Source organism: Choristoneura fumiferana, chromosome 11 (genome assembly GCF_025370935.1).
Source record: "Choristoneura fumiferana chromosome 11, NRCan_CFum_1, whole genome shotgun sequence".
Classification (NCBI taxonomy): domain Eukaryota; kingdom Metazoa; phylum Arthropoda; class Insecta; order Lepidoptera; family Tortricidae; genus Choristoneura; species Choristoneura fumiferana.
In genome coordinates this window covers 11744148-11759985 of record NC_133482.1, presented here as the reverse complement: position 1 = coordinate 11759985, position 15838 = coordinate 11744148, and the positions used below count along the sequence as shown (strand labels likewise).

The window sequence follows — 15838 nt, the reverse complement described above, 5'->3', positions numbered from 1 at the left end:
CGGTTCTTATTATAGTTTCGGCCGAAACCGAAACTGAACCTTTTATAAACGTGATTAAAACGTTGAATATATGTCAGTGGGTCATTATTTCCAAACATATGAATAATTAAACATCTCGCTGGCCTAATAATTACAGGGTTATATATAAGTTTCACTTTTTTTTTATCGAGTAGAAATTTTATCATTTTCAGTGACACTCGGTCTTAATTAAACTGCCCTAAAATAAATTAATCGTCGCTGCGCCTGCCAAATCCCACATGAGCATTTTTTTTAATTTTTCGTTTTAGCATTAAACACAAAATCTGTTTAATTATCTATGTGATGATTAAGTCCTTTTTGTGATATTTGAACTGAAAACAGTTTTAACAAATTCTACATGCATTTTGCTTGCTAAGAAAAATTCGTAAGTACCTACTTATGTGCAGAATGGTTTTGCTTATACACAAATACACAATACTGATAATTTACTTACTTACATACATATTTAATTTATCTGAAACACTGCGTATTTTTTTTCAAGGAAATTCATTTATATTGTGCACTGATGTCAAGGTTTTTTACAAAATAAATTTACACTCTAAAATAAAGTCAGTACAAAAATAATGAGCAAAGTTTTACAAATTTGAATAAACTGGCAGCATTTGAGACTTGTAGCGAGTGAAGTTATCAGCAAATTCAATAATTGACATGACAATGACATATCACGCACCGCACCACACTAGAGGGGCTACTACGAAACGAACGAAATACGAAAATCGAAGTTCATATCGTACCGTTCCTTTCACTCTCTTCTTAAATACCATAAGCATCGACGGGACGGCAAGATACGAAGTTCGAATTTTTCACTTCGTTCGTAGTGCCAATAGGGCCTTAGGTTAAGGCCTGTAGAGTAGATGTAGATGGGATGACTGTGATGTAGATAGAATTCTAGTCTGTGAACTGAACATGTGGACTTTACGATAAACTGTTTGTCAATATTATTTAATTATTTACTCGCACGGACTACTTAGAGAACTAACCTTACGTTACTCGTGTGATCTCGTGATAGCAATTTTATTGTATTTTATAAACTACAATACACCTACTTGCGTGCCTACCAATCCAAAGTGAAATACTATTATAATAGTTGGAAGACAGCTCAATAAACAGTATATCAAACATCGACACCTATGTGCCGTAAGGTACATAAAATAGATGTCAATGATATCAAACAAGAATGTCATTGCCGCTGAGAATAATTATTAGTCAGTTGAAAATGTAAAAAAAAACCTCAAAAAAACTGCATTATTGCGCCTTGTAGTTGCGTACAAACGAATCTAAAATGGATGTGGATTTGCTGCGGCCGGGCACGGCGCCCATACCGCCTGATACTATTTTGTGGTTTGAGTTCCTGTTAGACCAAAATCTTCTAAAGAAACACCTTAGTGACCCATATCCAGGTAATTTACAGGCCCATCTTCCCCACTGGGCACACTGGGTACGTGCCCAGCGCCCCGCGATGGATTGGGGCCCCCTACTCCCTACTCCATTACCAAACGATAATCAATAGCTAAATAGTGCTTTATTATGGTCATATTGGCCCCATTATCTTAATGTGCCCAGGGTCTCTTCATCAGGGGTACATCTTCAGTAAGCCCACGAAGTTGTTTAACTGCTGTATCTTTTAAACCCCAGACGGAAAAAAGGGGTGTTATAAGTTTCTGCTATGCGTGTCTGTCTGTCTCTCTGTGGCACCGTAGCTCTTAAACGGGTGAACTGATTTGGATGCGGTTTTTTTATTTGAAATCAGGTTTTCTAGCGATGGTTCTTAGACATGTTCCATCAAAAGCCGCTTTCGAGATATTGAACTTTGAAGTGACAAAGTTGGGGGTTTTCCAACGTTTTTTTGGTTAGCTTAGGTTAGTGTGTAGAATTGTAACACTTGTAACTTTTGTGGTACAGGGGGCAGGTTTTCCTAACAAGTACAATGAGGGCATATGAATTTGCCACTAGAGGCGCTAGTGTAGCGTGAGGTCTCCGAAATGTCAAATCTTATAGTTTTTGGGTGAGCTATGCGAGTTTATTTATAATTAGAATAAATTTGTGAATATTTTGCAATATCTGAAATTAATTATAGCAAATATGCGTTCCGGGGCAATGAATGTCTGTGTTTTGAGACAGTCCTGTTACAATATCCATTCCATCTCCCTTTGCTGTCACTTAATCAGACAAGTACATTCAAGGTATCATATATTTTGATTTATTTGACAGATTGGTCAACCAGAGCTATTCTGAGTAATTGCAATCAACTGGTGGATGCATGTTTGGAGTTCTTGTTCATTGTAGCATTCTAAGTGGGAGGCTCTTGTTCAACAGTGGATGTTTCGCCTGATAATGAATCAATTTCTATCATACCCAATAACTTCCTCTGTTCCAGAACCTACAGGGACAGATTTAATTCTTCAATTCCTATCAGTTGACACAAATGCTGTTTGGAAAGGGGGTAATGACCGGGCTATGGACGTGGATGCGCCGCCGACGCCGCCATCCTCAAGCCCTGGCTCGGTATCGTTGACTCCACTAACACGGAAACAGCTTGCCCTGAAAATCCTGGCTCTGAAAATTGCTGCTACTCTGAACTGGAATTTGGGTAAATACACCTCTTTTACCTCCTTGTATGTGAAGACAGTGGTGGACTAAGTCTGCCACATAGTAACTGGGTTTAGGGTACAGACAATTTTCTTTGGTTTTTGTAATTTTTATCATTTAGGTAGATAAAAACTTTACTTCTTCACAACACATGCACACACAAACAAGTGAAATGAAGTAAAAATATCAATTTTGCTATGTCTGAGCTATGGATGGGTGCCAAGTGTCATGAAAAGATAGGTGCTGACTCAGCATTGAGCTGCAGAGATCGCAGTGCTGATACTCTGCCAGAACCAACTGAGGCAGATCTGTGGAACATTTATGTGAAATTGTGAAGACAAAACAGAGTTAAGTGGATAATATACATAACTTGTGGAAAAATAATAAAGATACAATGAAGGGATGTGTGCACTATATGAACTATATAAAGAGTGGATACATGCATCGGTAGGGCAGCAGTTTAGTTCTAGAATTTTAACTGATATTGAACTATACTACTATTGATGACTATTAAAGACTACAATAGGTGGCAGGATAAATGAAGGAACTAATGCGGGATTATATTAAGCTGCACATCCACTGCATCGGAATCGGAGTTCCACTTGACGTCACACCTTGCGACACTTTTTACGGGCCCCTACTCTCGAACATAGACGCGCTTCATCTTTATTTAAAAAAAAAAACAATATTTTCTGATAAGCTAACTGACAGATAACAGCATATTACCCAGGAAAATACCAAACTACAATGATGATTTTTTATTCAAATAAATTTTGATGTAATCGAAACCTTATTTCATGTTTAAATCTCATAGATAGATGTAAATTTTTTCAGATACCTTAGAATCAAAATTACCACCTCTAATACAGCAACAATTGGTGCAAGATTTTGTCTACATGGCGACTGACGGTGCTTTTTCTGAACCTACAAAGGTAAGCTGAATAGAATTACTATTTTTTTTAAGTCACCAATATTAACTGTTGAATTACATTTACTTCCCTTGAAGTTTGTGAGTCTAATAATTTTTGAACATGAGACAACCGTGAGATTAACTTTTAGTGAAATAATCCGATAACACGTCTTTAACCGAGTTGAGCTCGACATGTTTCGGACTAATTCGTAGCCCTTCCTCTCCGATCGGAGCACACGCCACGGTGGCTACTGCGAATCGCGCACAGCTCGTCACCACTCTGCTCGCGCGATTGTTCGACGACACTAATGCCAGCATACAACTACCCACGTTTTTATCGTTATTTTTATTATTTTTGTCAAATGTAGAGTAGCACACAGCACTAACAACATCACTGTGTAAAGACACGCTCACAATAACCGTTGACACAAACTCGATTAATGACTTGAGTTATCGGTTTATTTCACTACCTTAATCATTTGTATTAATTATTTGTTATCATCATGTTATGCAGGACATCCCATCAGATTTATTGCAAAAGCCACAGGTGGAATTTGCGTTGGTTCTGTACCACCGGTGGATTCTAAGATTCCCTGTGAAAGCAGCTCTTCAGGCTAAATCGGCAAAACTACCATTCATGTATGTATGATACAGTATTTTTTTTTGATAAAGATAGTTTTGCAGGTGTGAGGACCTTGTGCAAGGTCCGCCTGGATTGCTACCACCATCTTGCTTGCTAATCCTGCCGTGAAACAGCAGTGCTTGCACTATTGTGTTTCGGCGTGGAGAGTAAGACAGCCGGTGAAATTACTGACACTTGAGTCCCATCTTAGGCCTCTAGGTTGGCAACGTATCTGCAGTCCCCCTGGTGTTGCAGGTGTCTATGGGCGGTGGTGATCTCTTACCATCAGGAGACCCACTTGCTCGTTTGCCATCCAGTCGAATAAAAAAAAAGTTTTTTTTTTACAGTTCTGGGATACCCCTTGAAAATGGATTCGCCCAAGTGAATTCCAATTTCGATAAGATTTTAAGAATGTGCGAATCAAGCCGTGCTCAGAGCACAAAATACTTGGAGGAAGTACTGATAAACTATGAACCTGCTGGCAGAAGGGAACCTAAAGATATCAGAGTCCCTGTTATGGAGGCCTTTGTTCATCTCACTGAGGACATGGATGAAATGAACCATAACTGGGATGCCGGCAATGTTTTTATTAGCCAACACGAACTAGCAATGCAAATACATTTTGATCTTTGCTACAACTATTTCTTCTATGGGCAACATGATTTGGCAAAGAAACACATTTTAGGTTGTAGAGAAAACTACAACTGTCTAGAAAATGAAGTGTCTAAACATGGTTATGGCGAATATAATAAAGTACCATGGGGAAAATTTTACTATGCAAGCATGTCTAAAGATGATATAATAGGGTATATAAGGGCTCTAAATTTAGGTTATGAGTTACTTGATGAAAAACCTTCGTTGATGCAAAGGCTTCAGGAATCTATTACAAATCATTACACAGGCATTATAGCTGTTTTACAAGCAGATAATTTGGCGAGGGAAATCCCAGTTATTCACAGACAAGTTTTGGAATTGGACATTCACGGATCAGCATCAAGCGGCGCTTTTACAGTGGCAAAGGATCTCTTGATTCGCGTCTCTGTGTTGAACGCTGTGAGATACGCTCTAGAGGGTGGTCTACCTTCCACTCATCCTGATTTTTTGAACAAGTTCAAAACTGTGGGCATAAAGTTTTTCGATCTACTTTTTTGGGCGATGGCTCCAATTTTGACCTCGGATTTATCAGAGCTAGACTGGTCACGGTTGAGGATGTTTTTCCTGCATCTAGCGACTTCGTGTCAATGCAGATTGCCAATAGATAGGATAGACGAGTATCTGAGGAAGCACGTGGGGGAATCTGCCGCCTCGATTAGACAGAAATTGATCAGCGACGAACATTTGCAGATAATTTTGACGGACCAGTTGAACGCTGACGATGAGAATATGGATATACCAGGCGAGCTGTTAACTGACGGTTGGGAGGTTCAGGACTCTGAAAGCAAGACAGTGCCGGAGCTTGAAATGGGGCGTTTGAAGAAGCGTTTGATAGAGGCATCGACTGCTGACGACGTACGCATGTGTTTAGTCAAGCTAGCAGTAATGTCGCCAGCTTCACCTCTTTGGAAGCTGAGTGCGTATTGGCAGCCGGTGGGGAATTTAGGCGGGGTCCTAGCGTCGCTGCCTCGTGGGTTCTTGCAAGATTTTGGGTATGTTGTGGCGGGAGCGGCTAGGGCGCGAGCTGAAGCGGGGAACGCTCGTGTTGCGTTGACACTGCTTACCGTATTGGAAGGTGAAACCCTGGGGCAGTTGGGTGGTAGAGGTGACCCCGTGCTTTATCGACTCTCCCGCTTGGTTTCCTGGGAGGTTGTCTTGCTCCAAGTGAACCTTATGCTGGCGGAGTGGCCGCATCACCGCGTCAATGTCACCGCGCTCGTCAATAAGTGCAAGGCTTGCATAACCGCAGCTAAGTCTGGCGAAGGGATCGCTCCGCGGCCTCAGGTGAGTTTTGTGTCTTAAATGATCCTTATAATATAAATAAATAAATATAAATATCACGGGACAATTCACACCAATTGACCTAGTCCCAAAGTAAGGTTAGCAAAGCTTGTGTTATGGGTACTAAGCAACGGATAAATATAACTATATAGTTAGATACATACCTAAATACATATTAAACACCCAATACCCGAGAACAAACATTCATATTTTTCATACAAATATCTGCCGCGACACGGGAATCGAACCCGGGACCTCAAGCTTCGTAGTCTGGTTCTCTAACCACTAGGCCATCTGGTCGTCAAAATATATATTTATAATATATGTAAACTTTTTATTGTACAAAAGAAAAGAAACAAAACACAATTGACAAACTTAGAGATACTTGTACATTGGCGGACTTATCCCTTTGGATCTCTACCAGTCAACCTATGAGTAGATGAGAGGAGTAATCAGTTAGGGTCCGACAAAGAGTGAGTTTAAGAGTAAAAAAAAATTGTGGAAGCTACTATACAGTCTTTTAAACAATATAATACATAAACTACAATATAAAAAAACCAATAAACTACTAATATATGTATATAACCATAATACATATTATACATGCGAATATAAAACAAAGGAAATGAAATAATATAATTAAATGCACGCTTAAAGTTCAACGGATCTACATTTGAACTCAAGTTGCAAGTCCAAAACTATACCACTGAACACCACGTTGATGACAAAGTTATCGAAAGGATGTCCTAGAAACTTGAAATTTGGTATGAAGGTAGTACCTACTACGGTAGCGCAACTAATAATAAAATTGAAAATCTTAATTTTTTGTCTGTTAGTCTGTAACAGTAAATTAATCTAAATTATCGTCACACTCCGTACATTTTGCTTAGGAATAGGGCTGGACATTCAGAGACCTTAAATTTATACAGTACCGTCGGTGCGCTTGGTCGATCTTTTCAGTAAACACTATGTTCCCATAGGTGGTCCACGCGGCGTGGATCGGTCTACTGAACATGTGTGAATGGGAGAGCGCGGGCAGCGACCACCTTATTGCCGCTTTGTGCATCGCCTGTGCAGAGCTGCAGCGAGGCAAAGCTGGCAGGAAGTTCCCGAGGACGCTGTGGGATTACGGTCAGTACCATAGTACCATCATCATGTGACCACTATCTTTTATTTTTATTTTTCATCACACTTGCTCGTAAACAGTGACCCTCGACCTTAATGTGCTTGTCATGAAACCCGTGGTCGATAAATGAGTCATTGCCCGTACTTACTAATTTTCTTGTCATGAAACCCAAGGTTGGTAAATGAGTAAATGAGTTTGTCACTGCATGGTGGGCACATGCTGCGGGGGGGGGGGGGGGGGCAAGAGCGCAGTTAGCGGTATCGCAAATGTGATTAAAACACTGTATGTCGCACGGGCGGTACTAGAATTGACAAGATTTCATTTTTTTAACATCTGTTAATTACTACAGGAATCGAAAGAGTTTTGCCTCCTGAACATGGGAAAATATTTATTATAATTGATTTCTCCATATTAAAAAAATACAAAAAATTGAAAAAATATGTCTGAATTTGCCAACACTACCACAGAATAGATATGTTTCCTTTGCCTTTATCACCAGAAAAAGGAGCTGTCATCATTTTGATATTGTCTCTATGCAACGTCTACGTCAGATTTACGTGATCTTTTTTTTAAGAGACTAGACAAAAGTAATGGATCTATTGTGTCGTAGTTTTGGAGTTATGCCCTTTTAGAATAAGCACATCTTGAAAAAATTGTAATAAATTAATTAATAGTTGTAGCGAAATTTTAAAAATATCAGCGTTTTTCTCTTTCCAAACAGAATACAGAGAACGAATCAAATTATAGTCTTAGAAATATGAAATCTTGTCAATTACGAACGTCGACTCATTAAAGCCCTCAGTCTTCGACTTCGGGTTTCTAATAGACTCTCGTTCGTAATTCCTTATTTACCGCCCTTAAGACACAATGTATTAATGGCTTTCACTCTTGCCGTTTTAGCAAGACGTTTTGCCAAAGAGGAAGGAGCGTTTTGCCAATGTTGACGTAGACATATGTCACACATGAGGAGACTGACGCCCCCACTACTAACCACTAAGTTTCTTTTTCTTTTTGGCATTTTTTTGTAATTACCCAAAGTGTTTTGTACCCGAATCCCGGTTGCCGCGTGACAGGCTTTGTCTAGTGTGGGACCAACGGCAATGCAATTTGTAATGCGATACCTCTTTGTGCGATACTTTTTCAATAAACTATTTTTTTTAATTCGCCTCTAGAGGCGCTAGTGTAGTGTGAGGTCTCCGAAATGTCAAAGCTCATAGTTTTTCAGTGAGCTACGCGGGTTTATTTATAATTAGAATAATTTTGTGAATATTTTGCATTACTTACCTGAAATTAATTATGGCAATTATGCGTCACGGGGCAATGAATGTCTCGGTTTTGAGACAGTTTTGTTTTTCGGAAACTTTTGCCCTCCCTTTTTTTCGAACAAAACGGGACTACGCAACACTGGTTGTTCGATATTTTTATGGTACCTACGGTTTAAGGTGTATTAAATATGATTTTAATCGAAACTTTGTTTTCACGCCCGTAATAACAGACTTTGAAAGCCACACTTAAAAACCTCACGCAACAGTGGCGCCATCTAGAAAGACGAAAAACGATAGCCCCCTCATTGTACGAGTGACATCGCTTCTGGGTCAATTTACGTCGTTGGACAATGAACATTTTGCTACATAGAAGATTATTAACCCATTCAATAACCGTTACATTAATTCTGTTTCCAGTGCTCTCATCCCTCAATAGCGGCGCAAACCCCCCAAAGCGCTCAGCGCACGGCCACCACAGTCACCACAGCCACATAAACTTCTCGAACCACCACGGCCAAATAGAAGGCCGGAGCGAATACCATGCCTTACTGCACTCTCTTCGGGAACCCTTGGCCATTAGTGTCATGCTGTCAGTCCTCGCGAAGATCCATAATGTCCTCGTCGACGATACTTCGCTGGAACTGGTAGTTGATTACACAAACCTCTGGCCTGGCATTATTACTAATGGGAATGCATACAACGTTAAGCACATATTGGAGTCGCTAACTGAATTGTTGGAGAGGAGCTTGAAGATGTATCCGTATAATGTTTCCTGGTGAGTAGTTTTTTGATGAAAAGCTTTATCCTGCAGCTTTGCCTAAAGAATACGTCAGTCCCCTTTCAGGTAGTAGTTTCAAAAAATCTTTTCAAGACTAGCTCAACTTTAATTTATTCAAATTTATGTGCGAATTTGCATTTGAAAATGACCGCGAGGTCCGCTCTGTTTTGAAGCAGGGCACGCGCGGAATTCTCCCTATGTACATTTTTTCTACATTTTGAATGTTGTGTTTTTTCTTTGAAAATGTGAAATCATCTTTTTTAATCAACCTTTTTTTTCATTTCATCTCGTTAAATTACTAAAAACTGTAAAAAATATATCTTAAAACAGTTTTTTTATCGATACCGAATCACATACTAAAATTTGGATGGTGGAAAAGTCACCTTAAAGACCGGAGAAAGGTTAAACGTGAGTTTACGGTTTTTTTTCTCGATCCCTGTTGCAAATGTGAGGTGCTTCCTTCAGGTTACGTTTATACGGCGACGTGGAGATGGCAGCGGGTCGGCATAGCGCGGCGCTTCGCCGCTACTTGTGCGCCCTGGCCGTTGGCTCATGGCACTTCGGAAAGCGCGCGCCAGGCGAGGACAGCATCGCGAGACGAGCAGCCAGGTGTTGCCAGGTACTTCTCCGCGGAGCTCCTATTTCTGTATACTTTTGGCCCTTCAGGCTGATGTAAAAAGCATAGAGGAACTATTTATGCGTCCTGTCCGTCGGCATGCGCGTCAGGCAACGACATCATTGCGAGACAAGCAGCCAGGTGTTGCCAGGTACTTAGTGGCTAGACGGAGCTGCTCCGCGGAGCTCCTATTTCTGTATACTTTTGGCCCTTCAGGCTGATGTAAAAAGCATAGAGGAACTATTTATGCGTCCTGTCCGTCGGCGTGCGCGTCAGGCGAGGACAGCATTGCGAGACGAGCAGCCAGGTGTTGCCAGGTACTTAGTGGCTAGATGGAGCTGCTCCGCGGAGCTAATATTTCAGTATACTTTTGGCCCTTCAGGCAAATGTAAAAAGCATAGAGGAACTATTTATGCGTCCTGTCCGTCGGCGTGCGCGTCAGGCGAGGACAGCATTGCGCGACGAGCAGCCAGGTGTTGCCAGGTACTTGGCTAGATGGAGCTGCTCCACGGAGCTCCTATTTCAGTATACTTTTGGCCCTTCAGGCTGATGTAAAAAGCATAGAGGAACTATGTATGCGCCTTGTCCGTCGGCGTGCGCGTCAGGCGAGGACAGCATTGCGAGATGAGCCGCCAGGTGTTTAAAGGTTGCGGCTGTCCGGGGCACCAGGTAGGTGTACTACAGGGCGCCGCATCCGTCAGTTTAACTTGAACACTTAATTTGAAAATCTATTTTTTTCGATCTAAAGGAAAACTAGCTAGACAGTGTATTAACTTTTCTCGGCTTTTCTCGTAGGAGTGTGTACGTATGAGTATGAGTATGTCTAACAAACACGACCTGTAATTTTGTCGCTTGTATTTAAAAGGACGCCAAAGGCATGACTCGCCCGGGGCGCCTAGATGGTGAAAGCCAGCTCTGGTTGGATATACCGATTGTGCCAGTAATAAGTTGTATCTGTTGTTTCAGGCGCTGGGTGCGCCTACGCAAGCCGCCGCGCTGTGCCAATTGCCCGACGAGCCGGATTACACTGCCGCTTTTAAATGTCTCGCTGAAAAGGTAACATTTGTTAACTTAACTTTTTTTCTCTGTCAGTACAGTGTTAGTGTTATACCTAGTTACTTTGATTTTTTTAAATGGCAATTAACGGTCATAAATGGACGCTCTAAAATTAATAGGTTCTTAAATAAAGACAGCTTAAAGGTCTCGTTACCAAGCCTTAAACTAAAAAAAAAAAAAATGACATGACGGGTAGCGAGCGAAGTTGCTAGCAAATTCAAACCTAATGTTAGGCGCTGTCGTCGTTCATACACAATTACTTCTCAGATTTGATTCTCATTTTGCAGACTGGCAACGCAGTGGACTCGATGGACGCTTACTATAGCTGCATATGGGACGGCACGCTTTTGGAAGTGGCAGTGGCTTTGCACGCCCGACGCGGAGAGGGGGGGCGCCGCGCGCGCGCCGTGACGGCCATTGGAGCCCTAGAACTGAATGCCAACAATAGTGAGGATATACAACGAGAGGCGGCTGCGATCCGGCGCGCGCGTCTCCTCAGAGCTCTTACTAACCAATACGTCTGTTAGGGTGCTCTGTATCAGGACTATTACGGAAGTGGCTTTATTGGAAGCAACTTTTAAATTTGGTTTGTTGGAACCAGAATCAGATCAGAGCAGGCGAGAGAGGATAGGTTTAAGTAAATAAAATATTTTTACTGAATATTAGTTTTATTTCACCCAAATGCAATATTCAAGGCCTTTACATTCCGCGTATTTTTGAGATCCGTGATGGAAGGGTCCAAACGGAGCAAGTGGATATATTTTTGTTTTAAAAATATTAGAAAACAGGAAATGCGAAGTAACCAAAATCAGCTTTTTTCACGAAAATGCTGGTTCCGATTTTTTTTTACTTCGCGTTGACAATTTGAAATTTGGAGATAATGTTAATATCTCGTTATTACTCACAGAGGTACTAATACTTTTTGATACTCACTAACAAATGGCAATCCATACTAATATTATAAATGCGAAAGTGTGTATGTTTGTCCGTTTTTCACGTCGAAATGGAGCGACGGATTCTGCTCGGTGTCGGCCGTTTAAAGCGAATGATATTTTGACATACCTAAAAATATGTACGGAACACTCAGTGCGCGAATCTGATTCACAGTTGGCTGCTATTTGAGAAAGAAGCAATAAATAAAAATAAATAAATAAATATAAATATCATGGGACACTTGACACCAATTGACCTAGTCCCAAACTAAGCAAAGCTTGTACTATGGACACTAGGCAACGGATAAACATACTTATATAGATAAATACATACTTAAATACATATTAAACATCCAAGACCCGAGAACAAACATTCGTATTATTCATACAAATATCTGCCCCGGCCGGGATTCGAACCCGGGACCTTAAGCTTCGTAGTCAGGTTCTCTAACCACTCGGCCATCCGGTCGTCAATAGTTCCGTACGATGCTCTGTCTTTTATTCATTATTTATTAATTACTTTTGGTGATCTGTTGGTCAGCGCAGGAGTTGTTGTATGGGTAACATTACCTTTGGCTATTCCTAGAAAGATGTTTAAAAAAATGTACGTGACTGACTGACAGTGACATGACAGCTGTTACTTGCTTGCTTGCAATGTTGTCAATTTTGGAGTCTTCAATACAGCAATTTGCATTGTTTTCTTACTTGTTTGTTTTGATAATTCATCGCTAAAGATCTCGTTTAGAAAGTAAAAGATAAAAATTATAGTAGTGTTTTTTGTTTTAATTTCTACGGTGTATAAGAAGCACACTTGAAACGAATTAACACAAGATTCCTTGAATGAAGTTCTTACCAGAAATTACAGACTCCCATATGAGTAAGGGAAGCTTATCGACGAAAAATATGGTAGCCGCTAAGCCCAAAAGTAAAGGTATACATTGTCACCTTCACGTTTTTATTTCAGTTAGCAGTTTGTTGTTCTTTTAATGATTTGTTGTGTATAACCTTGTTGTTTAGCAATCACAAACTTGGTAAAAATTTGCAAAATGTTGGGGTAAATTTACTATACCTACTCTACATTTATCCAAATTACTGATCAGAAAAGTCAGGGCTAGTAAATTATTATTATGATTATTATTATTATTATTACACTAATTACAGTGGTTTCCTGCTCTACACCCGAGCTTCAAGCGGATTCGCCTTCAAGAGACAGTGACTCAGTCTGTGATTCGGAGGCTGCTAGCCCTATACCATTCCTTTGCACACAAGATGGTGCCGAAGGCGAAACCGACGTTGTCTGGAACTACTATACACCAAAAGCAGAACATACTGCTACCTCTCGCATTAAAAACTCAACACCTCTCACTAGAAAGAGAAAGGCATCAAAACCAAAACTAATCAACCGCCCTATGCCAAAAAGAAAATTAGTCCATAAAGTATCACATAAGAAAACTGAATTATTCCAAGAACTTGTAGAGTTGAACCAGAACTTAGATGAATTGATTAGTAAGAAGAAAACAAACGAAGTAGAGGATAAACATTCAGGAAGTGAAGAGGATCTTTTTAGTGATTTATCTGGCCAGTCACCAAAGAGCTGTTTTAAAACAAATTCCCGGTGTCTAAGAAAGAATCTGTTGAGTTCTAAATTTGCAAAACCTGAAGTTGACACAGCTCTAGAATCTGATGATTCTATGAATGAATGCCTTATTAAAGCAAGTCAAGTTATAGAGGAAAACATATTGAAAACGACACCAGCTAAGAAATCTAGATTTGAGCCAAATAGATCTAGAGGTCATAAGAAAAGTGTAAATTTTGAAATGGATCAAGACTCCATGGATGCTATACTTAATAGTATCAAGCTGGAATCACCGCTCGTAACTCGTACAAAGAAATCTGATTCACCATGCCTTAATAATGACTCTTTTGACAATCTAGTTGGAAATTTAAATGACAGTGCATTGGATAGACTAACGCAGGCACCGGTGAAAGATAATAAAAGTAAATTAAATAATTCAAAGGGGATGGATTGGCTGGTAGATGACATTGTATTGCATGAGGATAGCATGGCAAAATCTTTCTTTGGAAGACATAATTCTATGCCAGAGTCTCCGTCAGTCAGCCATAACAAGCCTTCTACAAGTGGCATGGTCATAACACGATACAGCTCAATGCCATACGACAAAAATACAGGTATAAACTACAAGGAGTACCTAATTATGACATCTCAGCCTATATACGCCCCACTGCAGGATACAGGCTGCCATTCTAAATGAGAAAGCTTGCGCCCAAGTTCCCATGCAGACCCAATGCAGATTGGGGATGTTGTGTAGGTTTCCTTACAATGTTTTCCTTCACTGTAAAGATTGTAGTAAATTTCAAATGTTATTTTGCACATGAATTCCAAAAATATCAGCAGAGAAAATACCCCTGATCCACTGCTCAAGAGGCCATAGTTCAAACCACTAATTATACCATTAAAAAATTTGACATTATTTTAAATATTACCATTTGTCTTAATTTAATTCAAGGCAGATATTCGCCACTCAGATAATGGAATGATAATGTATAAATTCATCAGACACTTTTTGTATAAAGAAACTTTATCTCTGTGCATGGGAGAGTTTAGTATTTTTTTTTGTTGCTGGCATTCCTAGTCAAATTTGGCATACCTCTTCAAAATATTAAATTAAAAAAAGGGTAGTATCCTAATCACTAATCAGCTATTTATATTTTCAGAACTCAGTGACTCCCCAATAAGATGTACACCTGATGAGATCAAGCGAAAGCATCAACAGGCAAGAGAAAAACTTCTTGCCAAAAGACAATTGCCATTTACTACTTCTCAACTAAGCCAAGTGGCAACAAAGCTCCAACCAGTATCGCAACAAAAAAGAACCCCAATTAGCCAGATGGCAACGCAGCCTCAACCTGCTTTGGAACAAAAAAAGACCCAATTTCAACCAAGGGTTGCCAGTACTGCTAAAATAACCTCGAATTTACAAAACAGTGTTACAAGCTCAGTTATCAAAATTCCACCTAAAGTTACAAATAATGTTCCTAGCTCTTTAAATAAGACAAACAATGCTCCAAATCTAAGCATTCAACAAAACTCGAATATTCAGTCTCTAGTGAATGACAAGTCTAAAGATTTAAAAGTACTCATAGAAAAGAAGAGACAAGAAGCATTAATGAAATTAAGGCGTCGACAGCCACAAAAATAAGAATAAAAGTTTGGGAAATCATGGTTTCAAAATTGGTTTTATGATGATTATGTTTGTTAATTTAATGAAAGTGAAGATGATCAAAAGCTATGTTATTATTAATCTAAGCCATATTAGTCATTATTGTACATGGAGTGAGGATCATTGTGATAAATAATGTTTTTAAATATTGAATAAAACATGAGACTGGCACTTCTGTTAATGTGATAATGTTATGAAGTTATCCATGCTCTATTTATCTGTATCTTCACTATTATAATATTTTGTAATTTGCATTAGGTTGTTTTACTTGCATGATGGCAAAAGAAACACGCTACAATCTATATATAATCTGAGTTGTTATTTATTTTAAGTCTTTTTTAAATTAATGTCTATCTATAATTAAGTTTGATGTTTCCATTTTACTTGCGGATCAATTAAAATAAAAATTGACAATAAGGTATTTTATACGGTGATTTTGCCATATCTTAGTATTATTATGAAAATATAGATAAACAGATAGTGTTTAGCGAAGAGAAAATTTAAATCAGTTGAAAATTGGATTTATAGTGATTTTTTGAAATATCTATATACCTGTCTCTTTCTCAAACGCTTTTCTCTATGCAGCAAGTATGGCGGTACTGGCGTGCGACGTCACATGCCAGTATCTCTTTCTCAGTCTAATCTTGAATTTCAAACCTTGATAGCTTTGTTATTTGTAAAGGTAGCTTAAAAATTGTTTTTCTATTCGATAACAGGCATTGTGTAGT

The 15838-nt window shown here is 39.4% G+C and overlaps 2 protein-coding genes across 2 annotated transcripts; both read left to right on the top strand.

Moving 5' to 3' along the window:
• Positions 1–909: 909 nt before the first annotated feature.
• Positions 910–11596, top strand: IntS8 (integrator complex subunit 8). The gene is made up of 10 exons (XM_074094562.1): positions 910–1439; positions 2417–2629; positions 3463–3560; positions 4053–4177; positions 4508–6098; positions 7076–7226; positions 8904–9261; positions 9730–9883; positions 10847–10936; positions 11224–11596. The coding sequence occupies exons 1-10, from the start codon at positions 1322–1324 to the stop codon at positions 11461–11463; spliced, it is 3138 nt and encodes a 1045-aa protein (XP_073950663.1). The 5' UTR covers positions 910–1321; the 3' UTR covers positions 11464–11596.
• A 918-nt stretch (positions 11597–12514) lies between these two features.
• On the top strand, positions 12515–15364 carry LOC141432374 (uncharacterized). Its single transcript, XM_074093914.1, has 3 exons — positions 12515–12799; positions 13030–14058; positions 14605–15364. The coding sequence occupies exons 1-3, from the start codon at positions 12709–12711 to the stop codon at positions 15087–15089; spliced, it is 1605 nt and encodes a 534-aa protein (XP_073950015.1). The 5' UTR covers positions 12515–12708; the 3' UTR covers positions 15090–15364.
• Positions 15365–15838: the final 474 nt, after the last annotated feature.

Coding starts and splice junctions, on each gene's coding strand:
- LOC141432374 (XM_074093914.1), top strand. CDS start 12,709: ATGAAGTTCTTACCAGAAATTACAGACTCCCATATGAGTAAGGGAAGC. Junction 12,800..13,029: donor CGCTAAGCCCAAAAGTAAAG/GTATACATTGTC, acceptor CACTAATTACAG/TGGTTTCCTGCTCTACACCC. Junction 14,059..14,604: donor GCCATACGACAAAAATACAG/GTATAAACTACA, acceptor TTATATTTTCAG/AACTCAGTGACTCCCCAATA.
- IntS8 (XM_074094562.1), top strand. CDS start 1,322: ATGGATGTGGATTTGCTGCGGCCGGGCACGGCGCCCATACCGCCTGAT. Junction 1,440..2,416: donor CCTTAGTGACCCATATCCAG/GTAATTTACAGG, acceptor CCTCTGTTCCAG/AACCTACAGGGACAGATTTA. Junction 6,099..7,075: donor GGATCGCTCCGCGGCCTCAG/GTGAGTTTTGTG, acceptor ATGTTCCCATAG/GTGGTCCACGCGGCGTGGAT.